The 17,231-nt window shown below is 34.9% G+C and overlaps 1 protein-coding gene across 1 annotated transcript; it reads left to right on the top strand.

Moving 5' to 3' along the window:
* Positions 1 to 15,254: 15,254 nt before the first annotated feature.
* LOC149216961 (transcription factor MYB28-like) lies at positions 15,255 to 16,467 on the top strand. The gene is made up of 3 exons (XM_089390094.1): positions 15,255 to 15,389; positions 15,457 to 15,602; positions 15,762 to 16,467. The coding sequence occupies exons 1-3, from the start codon at positions 15,255 to 15,257 to the stop codon at positions 16,465 to 16,467; spliced, it is 987 nt and encodes a 328-aa protein (XP_089246220.1).
* Positions 16,468 to 17,231: the final 764 nt, after the last annotated feature.

Raw genomic sequence — 17,231 nt, forward strand, 5'->3', positions numbered from 1 at the left:
CTTTATATATAAAAAATCAAAGTAATAATAATTAAAACTTTTCTTATATTTTCACTTTAATTATAAGAGATATGTGTAGTTTATTACATTCTTAATATGGAATGATATAAGCCCATGGGGTGTAGAATAGACGGTGATGGAGTGTATTGTTAAGTCACTCTATGATGTGAATGTCACTCGTTCGAAACTCCATGGGAAAAAACCCAACCATGATAAGAGCTGGTGTGGCCCAGGACAAGTGCAATCCCTTGGTGTTTTTGACGGCTTAGATGCCCCTGGGTTGCAGTTTCTCAAGCCACAAGTCAAGCCTGAAGGAATGTCTAGAGAACTCAAACAACTTGAAAAAAAAATATGGATTGATATATAACATCTAATATATAGAGTGGTTATAGAATAACATATATAGTCCAGTGTCTCTCATTCTCCTATTTTCATAGATGTCCATCATTCCTTGGGATGGTAGTATCGTTTAATCTCTCAATCAATTCATATGTTTACTCTATTCTTTCCCTGGTGGTATCTCTCAATATTAATAAAAAAACTCTCTCTCTCTCTCTCTCTCTCTCTCTCTCTCTCTCTCTCTATATATATATATATATATATATATATAAACTTTGGATGTGTTAAAAGCCAAGATGAATCAAATATTTTGAGGTGCAAACATTTTCTTAAGTTTTTCACTCAAAAAGAGGTTTACATCTTAAGATATTTGAACCCTCATGATGCTTGGTAGATCCAAAGTAAAATGGTTAACCATAATAGCTACTAATGTATCAAACAGGTCTCATTGTAAACTTAGTCGATTATAGTTCTAAACACGTTCTAAGGTACCATAATCAATTGATTCATGCATGTTGGTTTAGTTTGCATATGTTATATCTTCTTATATGCTTTATTTGCATTGTACCATCAAAAACACAAATTTGAATGAAGAGTGCTTGGTTATTTCTTGTAGAATTCAGGGTGGAGTTTTGTCATAGATGATGACTTGGTGACACCTTGAAATTCTTTAGCTCGTAAATAAACATAGAACGAAGATGATGCTAGTGAACATAGATGTAGTTTAATAGGATTCAAATTGATGGTATGCGAGCTTTGAATTATAGTGTAAGGGGTTTATTTGGGCAAGGAATTGATAATTAAACATCTTTGTTGTTGATAATAATGTTAACGATAGTTATTAATAATGATATTAAGAGTGGGGGTAAGAGTCTTCCCTGTGGAAATATAGAAGTATTGTGTGTATAGTATGGTTTCCAATAATTTTGTGAAGATATATGCATTGTTTCATAGTCTATTGATAACAAATAATAGCCATCTTTCTAATTGTGATTAGTGATTCAAAATTAATTATCCAATATATGGTTTCACATACCCTCTCCCAAGGAAAAAGGGTTAAGAATGTTGCTAAGAAGATCAAATGTCTCATTCCTCCTTTTATCCTCAATAATTTTTTCATGTGCCAAGGATTAACAACCAAGAAATTGATATCATTGTTAGTAAATGGGTTCAATTGAAGGCAATAAAAATCAATTTTAATGGGAAAGTTATGTTTCCCTTTGCCTTGATTAAAAGTTTATGAACCAAGGTAAACAAGGGTATCTAAGGGACCATAAGTCTTTTCAAAGCATCAGAAACATTGCACTAGTTCATGGTCTAATTCATGCATGGGTGAGATTATCATTTCACAGAAGGCAGTGCTTAATTCACACTTTCATCATTTTTTTAGTGCAATGATCTATTGTTATGGTGGAATCATGTAGGAGGGTGGGATCTTATGGCAACACTCATGTAGAATCCCTAGTTGTGGTGGGATTGTTTTGCATCAGGTAGAATGAAAAATTCTCAAAGAATGTCATGGGTAGTGGAAAGACAACCAATGTCCATTTCTTCCCCTATCAGTCTCCTTTCCCTTGGGATGGACTATGCTACAATTTCACTATGTTGAGGTGGATTGGCTTGGGTAAATTATTGGAGTTAATTTGAATTATGAGGAAGTGTGCTTTCGAAGCGTGAGTGTTTAATATGGTATTGGTTTTGTGGTCATTCTTTGCGTTACAACGTATCAAAAACATGTATGTATAAATATTACCAAATTAATTATGAAATTAGCTCTATTTTTTCAAGATTTTTATAGCTTGGAATTTGTACATTTTTGTTGATGGCAATTGTATCATTTATGCAAGAAAATGGCAATGATTCCCATGGATGAGGTTTCTCCCCATAATAAATTTGGGTGATTGCTCACGTGCGTTATATCCTTCTCTTAGTGAGTCCTATGAGTTTTTCCTTCAGGTTTTATCAATAATTTATTCGTTATAGTTGTAATATAAATCTCAATAAGGTGAAATTCATTTATAGGTCATGGGGTGGTTTAGCTACTTCCTCATCTCAAGTGTCCTCCCTATCATTGTGTTCAACAGAAAAATGATAAAGGGGATTATGTTTATGCATGGGTAAGTGGGAAACTGCAGTTATCTAAACAATGAATCTATACTCCTTCAGGAACTAGACCCTGTGCAAAAGAATAACTAAGTGATTTGAATGGGAAAGTTAAGTTTGTTGTGCTTAAATACAATTCAAAATATAAACAAGTGCTTGAGGATTATGAGGTAAATTGCAAGTTAACCATGAGTTTTTATTTAAATTTCATGAGCAAATTAACATAAGTAAAAAAAATAAACAACAACATATATCATACATAAACATCACCATAAATAGTAACACAACAGCATATGATGAAGGAGTTCACCCCTCCTGGGCTACGTCTCCTTGGTCCAGCTTCCAATGGCTTGACCCTCTTCAATTATGCTCAAAAGTGTGAATACATACATTTATATGCTCAAATGGCTCTGAAACCTGTTCCAATGGCTTCAGAAGACCCAAAAATTCCTGTCTAGCCTCTTCCTGCTCCCAAATTGGACAAAAACTCAACAAGTTATCAGTTCTTCTAGATTGGTTGTTATTTTCTCTATAGATTCCCCAAAATCTAGCAATGGTTATACAATTTCACCCTGAATTATGCTAATAGAGTGATAGTTTGGCAAAAATCTGGTGGAATTCGTGGGGTAGTTAAAAAGTCCGCCAATGATTAAGGTCCGAAAAATGTGGTCATGTGGGGTCCACATGCCCGAGGCGAGGGCTAATCATTCACCCCCGCTGGCCATTCCCCCACTTCCTCTGCTTGTGGTTTTGTTGACACACCATATGGTCGAGGCTAACCCCTCTCCGCCTCCTCTGCGCCCGCGGTTTCGTGCCAAGGGTCGTATGGTAATGTTTGTGGGGGGGTTGGGGCTAAGCCCTGGCCCCTTACCCCAATACTTCTGCCACATAAACTTTAAGTAGAGGTTGGGTCCTTTGGTTAACAAGGACCATGGTTAGCCTAAGTGGTTAGGGTGCGAGACTGTTTGTTGAGAGGTCATGGTATCAATTCCTGTGGAGTCTAGTTTAGACTTGACCCAAATTTTTGTTGGCCCTCATGTTGCAACGTTTCCGCCTTTGGTTGGGCCATGTGGCAGCATGTGGTTGGACACCATCCAACCAATAAAAAAATGCCAAATCAACACTTGTAGAATTCAGACACATGGCGCGACCGAATTGGTCATTCGAACCCATTCAACCATGCCGACTTAGTAGGCCTAGTTAGCTGTATGGACTATTGACTGGGCAATCTATACCTTATTTTTTCCAAATTTGCATGTTTGGGAAAATGAACAGAACATGTTTCTTGGAGCATACAGAGTTCATTTCACGTGAAACGAGTTGCGCTGGATTTAGGATGACGAGCACTATGCGATCGTTCAGGTTCCACACCGATCTGAGAACTTTTAATTTTGAGCAAATTTTTGAGCACCTGATCACTAAGGCACAAAAGTTGGAATTCTATGAGTGTGTCTCCAAGTGTTGTCATTGCTAGAACACCCTCCAAATTTTTTGCCTACATCCAGATTTCAGAGCCCAATTTCACTTTTCATACTGTCATCACAAGTATTAAGAGTTATCATATGTGTTTTCTCTAGGTATTCTTGTTCCATTTTGAAGAAAGCTAAAGTGTTGTCTTTTAGCATAGGAAAGTGTTAAACATCACATAAATATGGTTTTGGTTTGTTTCAAGGGGTTTTCTTTGTGATAATGAGTTCTTCTCACCATGTAAACATGTATCACACTCATTTCCAAAGTTTCAAGCATTGTTGCACACGTGTCGTCGCAAAGTGTATCTTTAGTGTCGCACTTGGGGTAAACAGTCGCAATGTCGTCGCATTAACAAAAGTATGTTCTTCATGAGTTCTTGGTGATCTATGTTATGACGTTAAGTGTTCTAAGTCTGTGATCATACTCAAATATTATCATTGTTCACTTTGGCCTCACTGATCCCAAACTTAGCCAAATCTGCAAAAATTCTTGATCGAGAAACCTAGCATCACTCATCCTTCTTGAACTACATACTACACAGTCTCAGTCCTCAAGCCTCAACCTTGCCTCTCGGCACTACACAATGCACAATTTTTTCCTCCAAAAAGTGTACATTGCATAGCCACAGTGATTAGTCTCGACCCTTGATCTCCAAAACTACGCAATCCCTACCTTCAACTAGTCTCCTTTGTGCATTGCATAGTCTAAAGCATAAAGAATCAACCTTGAGCTCTTTAACTATGCAACTGCGCAGTCCTTTGGCCTTTGTCACTCCATAACTACATAGTGGGCAACCTAAGGCCTCAATCCCTCATCCTAACCTATTGATCCCCTCAACTACGCAAATGACAAGTCATGGCATGCCTAAACTATAGATTGCGCAATCTCAAGGATCAATCATGATCCCTGACCTCTTGATCTACATAACTGCATAATCCCTGAGTCAGTCTCCTAGCCTTTCATCTAGTTCTATATTAGCCAATGGTTATCATGAAGCATGTTAGACTAGGGGTTTATCATACTGACTTCGTCTTGTCATGAGTGGATTTCAGTTGTAGGTATTCTATAATGTTATGACAGGATGATGAGGAAATAGGTGGAGAAGGAGACCCTGCTAGAAGACACCTTTGAAGATATAAAACAAGTTGATCAATCAAGAGGGACAAAGGGACATCATATTACGATAAAAATTTAACATCAAGATCACATTAAAGGCTCCTTACCTTTAATCCATATGGAGGATGAAGAAGAAGACCATGTTCCATCTTTCAAGAAGACACAAAGAAAGTGATAGAAAAGAGTGGCTTGATAGTGCCATGTCATCATGAATTCCATGTCATCAGTGTCATGTCATGAGTCACCATGTGCCACAACATTTTTTGGATTATGTAAATTCAATATTGGAGAAATTTAATGTAAATTCGAAGTCTAAGAGTCATCCATGTAATGTGAAGAGTCATGTAGGAAGTCCAAGAGTCACAAGGGAGGTGAATGATAACCCATTTGTTATATATACACCCTCATTACTCATGCAAAGGCATTTTCACCTTGGCCCTTCCTACCAGGCATTAGAGAGGAATATAGTTATTTTGGAGGAGCAAGTGGTTGCTCTAACGCTCCACTATTGGAGCTAGTCATGTTCACTGTCTTCATGTATCTTGGAACTTTTACTTAATTCATAAGTTCACTGAGCCAACACACTTTCATGCGTATGTCATAAATATTGTAAGACTATTCTTCGAATGTTTGTGATATATGTTGTTTTCATTTGTACTAAGGAAATTGAACTATTTCGATGGATTTGGTACTTATTTTGTTAAAGGTTTGTTGTATATGTTTTAACAATCATTGCTTCTATGTGAACTATTTCGCTAGTTGTCCAACGATTCATCTACTTGTACATGATCGTGCGTCTTTTCTAGATTAGTACTATTACTTGTATTTAAAGGCTCACTTTTTCTTTCCCCTTTCCGTAGAACCCTGATACATTTTGTAGTTGAACATTCCACAACGCATACTCACTTGATAATCCTAAATTACCTGCGTACTACTCTCTCACATTGAACATTGAGGCCAAGGCATATCTTTAATAATATGGAAGATGAGCCTAATTTTTGGAAGGGATCCCACACAAAAGGGTGTAAAGTCTAATTGGGACTTTTCATCTAGGAGACCCCCTTGCATGTTGGCGGTATCCAACACCATCAACAATTACAAAAGAAATGTAATGGTCATCGATCTTGAACTTGGATACAAAAAAATGCAATGGTCACCTCAGTATCATCCACAAAGTTGCTTACAACATAATATAATGGCATCGTCCAATCAAAAAAATTGTGGTGGACCAGAAAAATGTCAATCTCTGGCCTTAGTTACTCGAAACTTAATAGAGTCGAGAGTTATTCGATTTTCGTACATAGTCGATCACAAATGCATTGGGTTGTATATATAGAGTCTTGGTGGACCCAAGCTATAGGGGAGGGTTGACCATAGGGGGTGTCCATTCAGACCTACGTGATTATACCATACATGCTATATTAACCTTAGGCAATAATGTATATTTTTTACCTTAACCTTAGATTGGTCCACGGTAGCATCAATGTGTAGTTTTAACCTCGAGGTCATGCTTGTCCATGGTGGAAACAATTTATAACTTTGACCTCGACCTCAGACTTGTCCACGATGGTAAATTCATGTTTATGGTGGCAACTATACCATGGCATCAGCCACAATCTTGTCCACAGAGGCCATGCAACCAACACTACAATGGCCTCGGCTTTGACTGTGGCCTCATTCAACAAACTTGGTCACAAATATGCCAATCCTCAGACTCCTCCAAACTCATTCATAGACCTACCAATCCTTGGCCTCATTCACAAACTTGGTTACAGGAAAAACATAATGGCCACTGATCTCAAACTTGGTTACAAAATAAATGTGATGCCTTCTAATATCAAACTTGGTTACAAAACAAATGTAAAGGCTATCAATATTGAACTTGGCTACAAAACAAATGTAATGGCTGCCTTGGCCTTGTCCACAAACTTAATTACAAAATAATATAATGGCATCATCCAACCAAAAAATTTGTTGCAAACCAAAAAAATGTCAATCTCCAACCTTGGTCACCCAAAACTTAACAAAGAGAGTTATTCCATTTTCATTCATTGTTGTTCACATATGTATTAGGTCGTAATATAGAAATTTTGTGGACCTCAGCTATGGTTGGCCATTGGAAGTGAAAGTGATCCCTCTAAGCATCCCTTTGGGTGGATCTACTTTGATAGTTGGGCATTGGAAGTGAAAGTGATCCCTTTAAGCATCCCTTTGGGTGGATCTACTTTGATAGTTGGGCATTGGAAGTGAAAGTGATCCCTCTAAGCATCCCTTTGGGTGGATCTACTTTGATAGTTTCCGTGGACGTGGGCATTGGAAGTGAAAGTGATCCCTTTAAGCATCCCTTTGGGTGGATCTACTTTGATAGTTGGGCATTGGAAGTGAAAGTGATCCCTCTAAGCATCCCTTTGGGTGGATCTACTTTGATAGTTTCCGTGGACGTGGGCATTGGAAGTGAAAGTGATCCCTTCACGTGGATCCGCTCTGATAGTTTCCATGGATGTGGACATTCTCCTCTATCCATCCCTTTGGGTGGATCTACTTTGATAGTTGGGCATTGGAAGTGAAAGTGATCCCTCTAAGCATCCCTTTGGGTGGATCTACTTTGATAGTTTACATGGACGTGGGCACTGGAAGTGAAAGTGATCCCTCTAAGCATCCCTTTGGGTGGATCTACTTTGATAGTTGTCATGGACGTGGGCATTGGAAGTGAAAGTGATCCCTTCACGTGGATCTGCTCTGATAGTTTCCATGGATGTGGACATTCTCCTCTACGTGTCCCTTTGGGTAGATCTGCTCTAAGAGGCTCTACTAATAAGCTGGCTAGAAGTGATTTGTGAACATTCTCCTCTACACATCCCTTTGGGTATAGATCTGCTCCCTTTGATATAGATCTGCTCAAATAATTTCAATTGATGTCTACATTCTCCTCAACTACTCTTGTAATAAATTGGACAGAAGTGTTCCAACCACTCCTTAAAAATTTAAATTAAACTCCTTTACAAACAACTCTATCTAATTTTACACGATACTAATAACAACGCAAATAAAATCACATAAAAATTACACAATCTAACAATTATATAATCTAAATTATATACTTTAACAACTGGATTATAAGAAATCAGGAAAAAAAAAAAAAAATCCCAAATTCGAACTATCGTGAAACACGAGACATGAAAATCATAGCGTTTGACTTGAAACAATTGCTTGGCCGAATTCATTTTATCAGATGCATGTTTCCCATTGTGGCCACAACTTTAGCATTTTCCCATCTTTTCACAAAATTTTCCACACCTTCCTTCAACTTTTCTAAGTATTCTGTACCTGCAAAAGCGATCTTATCTACGCAATTCTGACTATATCTGTCCACGCCATACGCAGATACCTCCCTAGCACGGAAGCAGGTCACAGTAAATTAGCGGGCAATGCTAGGGTGCGGAAGCTTCCAAACAATGAGGGAGCTTGTAACACCTCCCACTTCCTTCCAGCGCTGGATCTTTGAGGTTCATTGTTTTCAAACCATTCACACTTCCCACTTTGAAAATGGATTTATATGTATTTATGTATATGTTATATGTGAATTTCAAATGGAAAGATATTTAGATTAAATATAAAATGAATAAATATTTTATTATATGTTTTTAAATTATGTGTATTAAATAAAGCTTTTCGGTAAAAACCACATAGAGAATTTTTTGGCCGAATAGATAGCAATGTAGAGACATAAAATTCTCTCATTACTTGAAATTATGTCTCTACATTGCTCTCTATTTAAGCCTTTGCCATGGTTTGCCTCTTAATGTGGTCCCGATGATGAACCACACTTGTTGGTTTGAAACCAGTCGGCCAAAAAATTCTCTCATGTGATTTCTATGAAAAGACTTTATTTAATTCATTATAGATTACAAAAGCTTGAATATAGAAATATGGGTTAACTTTGTATAAATAATCATCTTTCTATAATACACTTAAAAGAAAATTGAATTAGACATTTTTCAATACTCTCTAAAAAAAATTAATTTCAATATTATTAATAATTTTTTTTAATAAGAAAATTTAGGTTAAGGTTTACATTAATTTATTAAATTTTTAAATATATAATTTTTTTGACAACCACTAGATTTGACGAGGTGACCTTCTAATTAACAAGATACTTAACAAATTAAATTATTATCAGGTCTTGATAATGAACCACACTTGTTGGTTTGAAACAAGTCGACTTTGTTTAAATCATTATGGAGTACAAAAGCTTAAACACAGAAATTAAATTATCTTTTAAAAGTATAAAATTATTTATTTATTTTATACTTTTGTTTATATATATTAAAAAAACAAACATTTTAAATTTATTGTAATTAAAATTAAAAAATATCATAAAAATTATTTTAAAATTAAAATTTATACCATAAATCTTTAATATTAACAAATTATTTGAGAAACTAATAGTAATTATAAATAATATTTAATTTTATAAATAATATTATAATCTAATGTAATATTTAAAATTTATGGTCTTTTAGGTACATTTAAGTTGTTGAATAAAATATTTAAGTTTAAATTTTTGTTAGAAAATAAAAACAAGAATTAATTCCATATTAAACATATAAACCAAACCAAAGTACCCACTCTTTTAATTACCAATAAAACAAAATCAAAATTTATTAATCAAAATATGCAACCTAGATACCACTACTTATAACTTCAAATATCTTTCTCAAAAAGCTTCACCGATTTCTAATTTAATAATCGGAAATTATAGTATACACCTGACATATTTGTTATCTTGATGGTAGGAATTTATGCAATCAAAGCGCATATATATGTGTGTGGGGGATGTTTCTTAAATTCATTAGTTATTATTCTGGTTTTCTTTCAAATTACATCGAGTTCTCAAGGCTCGTGAGTCACGAGACGAGGTTTGAAAAAGACCGAAATGATAAAATATAAGGATTTTGATATTATTAAATAATAATATTTATTTATTTAATTATGAATTAGTATAAATTTTTATAAGTGATTTAAAAGATTTATTTTACAGTTTTGTATAAAGATGATGCGTTAGTATATTTAATTTCTTTAAAATAAAAATAAAATATTTTCTAAATAGAATAGAAATGTCACGTATAATAAAAAAAAATATTATGCATCTAGTTGTACATCTTACCTAATTTTGTATTTTATTTATTTATTTATTTTCTTACTAAAAAAACATAATTTTATATCGATATCAAAATAATAAGATGTACATATGCCATCCAATATTCATAACTTATGCCATATTACCTAATTATATTTGAGAAGGTTGTTGAGCCTTGCTATGGTTCCACCCCACCTTTAGAATATTCAAGTCAATGTGGAATTGGATGCTTGAAGGAGATGATGTATTGTTTGTAAATGTTGGAAAAGTCTTCCTTCGATGATTCCTTTCTCATATCAACTATAATTCAACCACCATGGAGGGAAAAACAAATGTTGGTGTTGTATAACAACGTTAAAGAGGAGCTCCACTTGGGACTCCAAACACATAATTTTAACTAAAAGAGTCCAATGTTGGTCATTATGCAGGCTATGCCATCATCTTGAAGATCCTGGGTGGTTCTACGAACATAGGATTCTTTGTGCGCCATCATGACAAAGTCGAGAAAATGGAGGGTAGCAATGTAAGCGAGGAAATAGAGGTCGGGAGCACAAAACAGAGACTAGGGGAAAAGGAGAACCAGGAGTGGGAATACGACATCCTGTAGGTAGACTTGAAATTGAGTAGAGGCGAATTGATTGGGATATCCATTAAATAAGTAGCCCTCACACTAGAATGATCGAGGAACCAAACATACATATGAAACCCTCTAAGAGATAGGTGAGAGGTATGCGAGGATTACTAGTAAGAGATTAGAAGTGAGTGGAGAAGTCATGGATAAGGTCAATTTAATATACCAAACATGAGGGTGAAAAAAGACAGTTATGTGGGTGCCTTGATCACATGTCCATGTGTAGGTGAGCTCATTATAGGATAGGAAAATTGTTGCATCTCTCTTTGATTGTGAGGACCACTGATGCGGTCTGAAGCACATGATTTGCTTTGGGCTTGGGTGTTAGCGGGTTGATTGTTAACTTGGAATGCATGGAAAAATGGACTTGTCTAAAAGATCGTAAGATTGTGATGGTTTGATTGATTATCAAGTTAAGTCTAAGTCTACATTATAGGGACAAGAGCCTATTTAAAGATATCAAATTATGGTTTTAGAGACATCAATTATAATGAGATTCAAGATAGATTTGATAGAGGCAAGATAAACTCTTTGAAATAGAGAGTAATATTTCACTTGTAGCTAAATCAAAATTCACAAATTCTTATGCAATATGCTAACCTTAGAAGCTCAAGTTGGTTTATTTAAAAAAAAAAAAGCTTATTTAAAGATATCAAACTATTTTTCTACAGTCACCAATTATAGTGAGATTCAAGATAGTTTGGGAAAGTAATCTTTTTAATTGTGATGGGTGATTCAATATTAGTTATTCAAAATATGGTTGCTCTTACTTTTTTTTTTAACAAAAGGTTTAAGAAAGTTAAGAATATCAAATGCTTATTTTTTTTTCAATTCAATAATTTGTATCATGTGTTAGGATTAATAATTAAGAAGTTGATATCATGGTTAGTAGAGGGGTTTAATTGAAGAAAGAGAAATTAATATTAATGGGCAAGTTATGTTTCTATTTGCCTCGATTAAATGTTTATGAATCAAGGTAAATAAGGGTACTTAAGGGACCATAAGTCTTTTCAAAGCATTGGAAGCATGACACTAGTTCATGGCTTAATTCATGCATGGGTGAGGTTAACAGTTGAATCAGATAAGGAAGAGCTTAATTCACACTTTCATCATCTTTGTGAGTATGATGATTTGCAGTTATGTTGGAATCATGCATGAGGGTGGGATCTTATGGTGACACTCATGTAGAATCCCTAGTTGTGTTGGGATTGTGCAGCATCAGGTAGAATGACAAATTCTCAAAGTAGGTCATGGGAGGTGGAAAGACAATCAATGTCCATTTCTTTCCTTATCAATCTCCTTCCCCTTGGGATGGACTTTGCTAGACTTGTAATATGTTGTAATGGATTGGCTTGGGGAAATTATTAGAGCTAATTTGAATTATGACACTAGGGGAGCAATGCAAGCAGGGATGATAAAGGTAAGGGAAACAACATAGGCACTAAGGAAAATGAAAACCAGGGGTACGATTACTCCATCCTGTAGGTGAACTTAAAATTAAATAGAGGCAAATTAATTAGGATATCCATTAAAGAAGTAGCCCTCACACTAAAATGATTGAGAACCAAACATGCATATCATCTAATATATGTGAAACCCTCTAATAGATCAAGTGAGAGGTATGCAAGGACTACTTGTAAGAGACTAGAGGTGAGTGGAGGAGCCATGGATAATGTCAATTTAATATAAAAAACATGAGGGTGAAAAAATATAGTTATGTCGGTGCATCAACCACTTGTTGTTTGTGTGGGTGAGCTCATTATGGGATAAGAAAATTGAGACATCTCTCATTGATGGTGAGGACCGCTTATGCTCCATGAAGCACATGATTTTATTTGGTGTTAGTGGGTTGACTCAACTTGGAACACATGAAAAAAATGGACTTGTCCAAAGGATCTTAGGATTGTTCTAGTTTGATGGATTATCGAGTCAAGGCAAACATCAAAGAGAAGAGTATGTTTAAAGATATCATATTACATTTTTAGAGTCACCAATTATGGTGAGATTCAAGATAGATTGGATAGTGATAAGATAAAATCTTTGAAATAGAGAGTAATCTTTCATCATATTATTTGAAGTTAAATCAAGATTCTTAGAAAAAGAGAGTATTCATTTTCCTCTTAAATTGTAAAGCAACCTTCTTAAAGTTTCACCAAAAAAGACACAATTAAATTATTTAATTAAAAATAAATAAATTAAAAAAATATATATCACATTTTTTAATACAATACTTTCAATATACCAAGCTAAAAACCTAAATAAGTATATTTCAATTTTATAAACATATCAATATTAACATTTAATTACTAAACCAATCATAATTAAGATTACTTAATTAAAAATGATACATTAAAAAAAAATCACAAACCTTTAATTAGTAAACCAATCATAATTAAATTATTTAATTAAAAATGATAAATTGAAAAAAAAAAAATCACAAATTCCTATGCAATATGCTAACCCTATACAATAATTTTAATATACCAAACTAAAAACCTAAATAGATTCATTTCAATTTTATAAACATATCAAAATTAATACTTTTTTTTTGGTCAAATAAGAGTGGAGCCGAAAGAAAGATTACATAATTTACAAGGCCTTAAAATGTAAGGACCAACACAGGCTAACCCTATAAAGGGTAACCAACTACATAGCCCGAAAAAGAACCCGAAACCCTCAATCTGAGGCTTACAAAAAAAAAACAAATCTCCATCCAAAATCTCGTGAGATCCAACGGTCACGAAACTAACAATTTGGCAACAAGCGTCCATTTTACCTGGTGCATGGACCCGATAAGGAAAGTGAACCAGAGTTTAAAGAATGTTCAGTTTCGAGCACTTTTAAAACCCGAAACTCATACAATAAAGCCCCTGATGATGTGACGTTCCTCCAAGATATCGGAGCGAAAACCTGCACAGTCTTTAATTTCCTTTTCGGACCCGATGAGGAAAATAAACCACTTATCTATAAAGTATCGGGTCCATTTTTGTTGTTATCCTCCAATTACTTTTCCACTCGATGGCCATACGATGACAAAGGCAGTCAAGATCTGTGGCCGGCGACCTATTAAGAGGCCTGCTGATTACTAAGGGCCTCTCCCCTGTGGAAAGCTCTGATTGGCGCAATTTTCTTGTCTCTTCTCCCCTCGCACTCCCCTCCTCCCCCCCCTCCCTTTTTTTTTTTTTTTTTTTAAATCAAACGGTTAAGAATGGCTTACAACCCTGCTTTCTCCACCTTCCACTAGTCTTTCTTCTTGTTTAGACCTAATGGTGTGGAAGTTTTCCATGTCTTTGTCTGCGTGTCTTTAACAATCCTCCCGCAAATTCCCCAAAAGTGTTGAATCCCTCTTCCCCCAAATTCCCCAAAGGTATTGAATCCCACACATGGCTACTATAAGTTTCTTTGCACAACACTTCTTCATTTGCAAGACGATCATATCAAAATTAATACTTAACTATTAAACAAAACATAATTTAAATTATAATTAATTAGAAAGGATTCATGGAAAGCAATGTCACAAATTTTTATACAATAAACCTAACCTACATAGCCAAGTCAGTGTATTACAATGTATACATAGTTAGGGAATAGTATTAAATTTACTCTGGTTTATCGCAACAAACATAATTTAAAATCAACATACACATTAAGTGAAGCAATAATAATAATATCAACATACACATTAAGTGAAGCAATAATAATAATAGAAAACAAATCATAAGTAAAATTACTTGATTAGATATATATTTAGAAAATAAGATTAAATTTACTCTTATTTATCATAAAACAACACACATAATCTAAAATCAACCTACCCATTCTTCTTTCATTCATAATATTATAATAATAATATTAATTATTATGATTATTAATTTTATTGTTTGGCTATACAGTGAGGTTTGTCTTAGTTTAAATTATAGATTAAAATATAACCTAATTTAATCCTATTAAGCTTTGATAGCTTATTTATTGCTTATTTCAAATTTAACCAAAAATAAAAATTATTAAAATTACAAATATTAATAATAAAATTATTTAATTAAAAAAACACAACACTTTAAATTTATTTTTATAATAAAAAAAAACCACCTCTTTCTTAAAGGTTCAAAAAAACCACCTCTTTCTTAAAGGTTCACTTGATGACATGCTGATCACCACGCCTATCACGTGCTCACCAACACGCCGAAACTTAGTACCATGAAAATGACGTAGGGTACTAATGGCGATTCGTTCAGTCGGTGGAAATTGCTCCACGCCAGATTTAATCAAAACATTATCTTTTAAGTGAGGATTCCGACCATTTTAATCAAATAATGTTTTGATTAATCTGTTAACACTTTTGATTCCGATTTATTGTAGCAGCTATTTTGAAGAGGCTGAATCTATATATGCTCGATGTCAGCGCCGTGACTGCCTATTACCAGTTGAAGAGACCATCGGCAGTGGAATTACGTGATGGGTAGATCTCCTGGCTGCTCAGTAGAAGGGCTCCACCGGGGGGCCTGGACCAAAGAGGAGGATATGATTCTCTCGCAATACATTCAAATTCATGGCGATGGTGGTGGATGGACAAATCTCCCCCAAAAGCAGGTGAATCTCAGAAAAATCTCTACTAACGCAGATGCATAAAGATATCGGGAAGCTAAATAAAGTTGAGAGAATTTGTTTTGCAGGCCTCAAGCGGAGTGGAAAGAGTTGCAGATTGCGTTGGTTGAACTATCTTCGTCCCGACATTAAACGTGGTTGCATTTCTCCCGACGAAGAGGAACTTATTATTCGGTTGCATCGCCTTCTGGGTAATCGGTATGTGGAAATCATTGAATATTAGTTTATAGTTTAGCGGAAAGTAAATAGTTATTTCATTATAATTGTTATAATGATCTATCTCTTTGTTTAACCAGTCGTCATATTTAAAAAATCTACGATCAAATAACTCACATATTGTATACAATGAAATGCTAGGTGGTCCCTGATAGCAGGACGTTTGCCTGGTAGAACAGGCAATGAAATCAAGAACTACTGGAACACACATCTGCGCAAGAATACGCAGTCAATGAACGAATTCCAACCCAATTCGAAGACGCAGAAGATGAAAATAAGGTCGAAATCTCCTCCTCTCCCACAAGATTATGTGGTCAAAACCACCCCCTTCAAATTAACAATGGCGACGAAGCACTCGGAAATGGGAAGACCAGTTGGCTCCAACGGTTACGGATGCAGTAATTATCGCAGTTCAGATGAAGCATTCGAATTGTGTAATGTTAAAGAAGCTACAGAGCGCGGTGCCTTTGTGATGGCAGATGTTAATCTTGTGGAACCAGAAGGTAGAAACTCTACTTGCGCCGTGTCGAGTTTGGCAGACGAGGAATCCCCAAATTACGATCATTTGGCAGGAGATACAGCTACTTTGCCTGAGAGTTTATTTGAATCAGACTGGACTCTATTCTCTCCATCAGACTGTTCAATAGATCTTGGATTAAATGAGTTCTACAAGGTAGCGCCCGCGGAGATGAATGGGTTTGAAGATATCATTTGTTGTGATCAAAGTAATATGCAGAGCGCCAACAGTTTTACAGTCGCTGATAATGTAGAAGGGGAAGAATTCTACTATAACATGGAAGAATTTTTAAATTGGGTTCCTGGAGTTGATAATAATTTACAGAAATAAGATTAGGTTTAGTCAATATTTATGAAATCTAGAATTAAGAATGCTACCGCCCATAGCTTATTCCGTAGCTTATTCCGGATACTGCTAAACCTAGGTTGAAATATCGTGCGCAGGTCTCATTGTAAACTTAGTCGATTATAGTTCTAAAGGACCATAATCAATTGATTCACGCATGTTGCTTTAGTTTGCTTACATTGTATCTGCCGTATGCCTGATTGCCTTTGTACCATCAAGACCAGAAATTTCAAAGAATGTGGCATAAGTGCACGGTGCTTGGTTAGTTGCTGTAGAGTTCAGGGTGGAATTTCTTCGTAGAACAAAGACACCCTAATAAATCGGACATGGAAAATTCATATAGTTACTATTTTGCACATTTGAAAAGAAAAACTTGCATCTCTCATTTGTTAATAATAAATATAGTTTAATAGGAATCATATTGATTGTATATGAGATTTGATTGGTAGTGTAAGGGATTTTTTGGAGCATTAAACATCTCAGTTGTTGATAATAATGTTAAGGATAGTTCTTAATAATGATGTTAAGGGGTAATTTCTTCCCTCTCGAAATAAAAAAGTATTGTATGAATAGTATGGTTACTACTAATTTTGGAGAGATATACGCATTGTTTCATAGGCTATTAGTGGAAAAGAATAGTCATTTTTTTAATTGTGATTGGTGATTTAAAATTAGTTATGTAATATATGGTTGTTTTTACTTTCTCCCCGCAAAAAAGGCTTAAGAATGTTGTTAAGAAGATCAAATGT

Source organism: Pinus tabuliformis, chromosome 1_1 (assembly GCF_031772625.1).
Source record: "Pinus tabuliformis cultivar Carrire ecotype Pingquan chromosome 1_1, CPIR1, whole genome shotgun sequence".
Classification (NCBI taxonomy): Eukaryota; Viridiplantae; Streptophyta; class Pinopsida; order Pinales; family Pinaceae; genus Pinus; species Pinus tabuliformis.

Excerpts from the sequence above, each read along its gene's own strand:
- LOC149216961 (XM_089390094.1), top strand. The coding sequence starts at position 15,255 with ATGGGTAGATCTCCTGGCTGCTCAGTAGAAGGGCTCCACCGGGGGGCC. Across the intron at positions 15,390-15,456 it reads CAAATCTCCCCCAAAAGCAG|AGAATTTGTTTTGCAGGCCT; the intron begins GTGAATCTCAGA and ends AATAAAGTTGAG. Across the intron at positions 15,603-15,761 it reads CATCGCCTTCTGGGTAATCG|GTGGTCCCTGATAGCAGGAC; the intron begins GTATGTGGAAAT and ends ATGAAATGCTAG.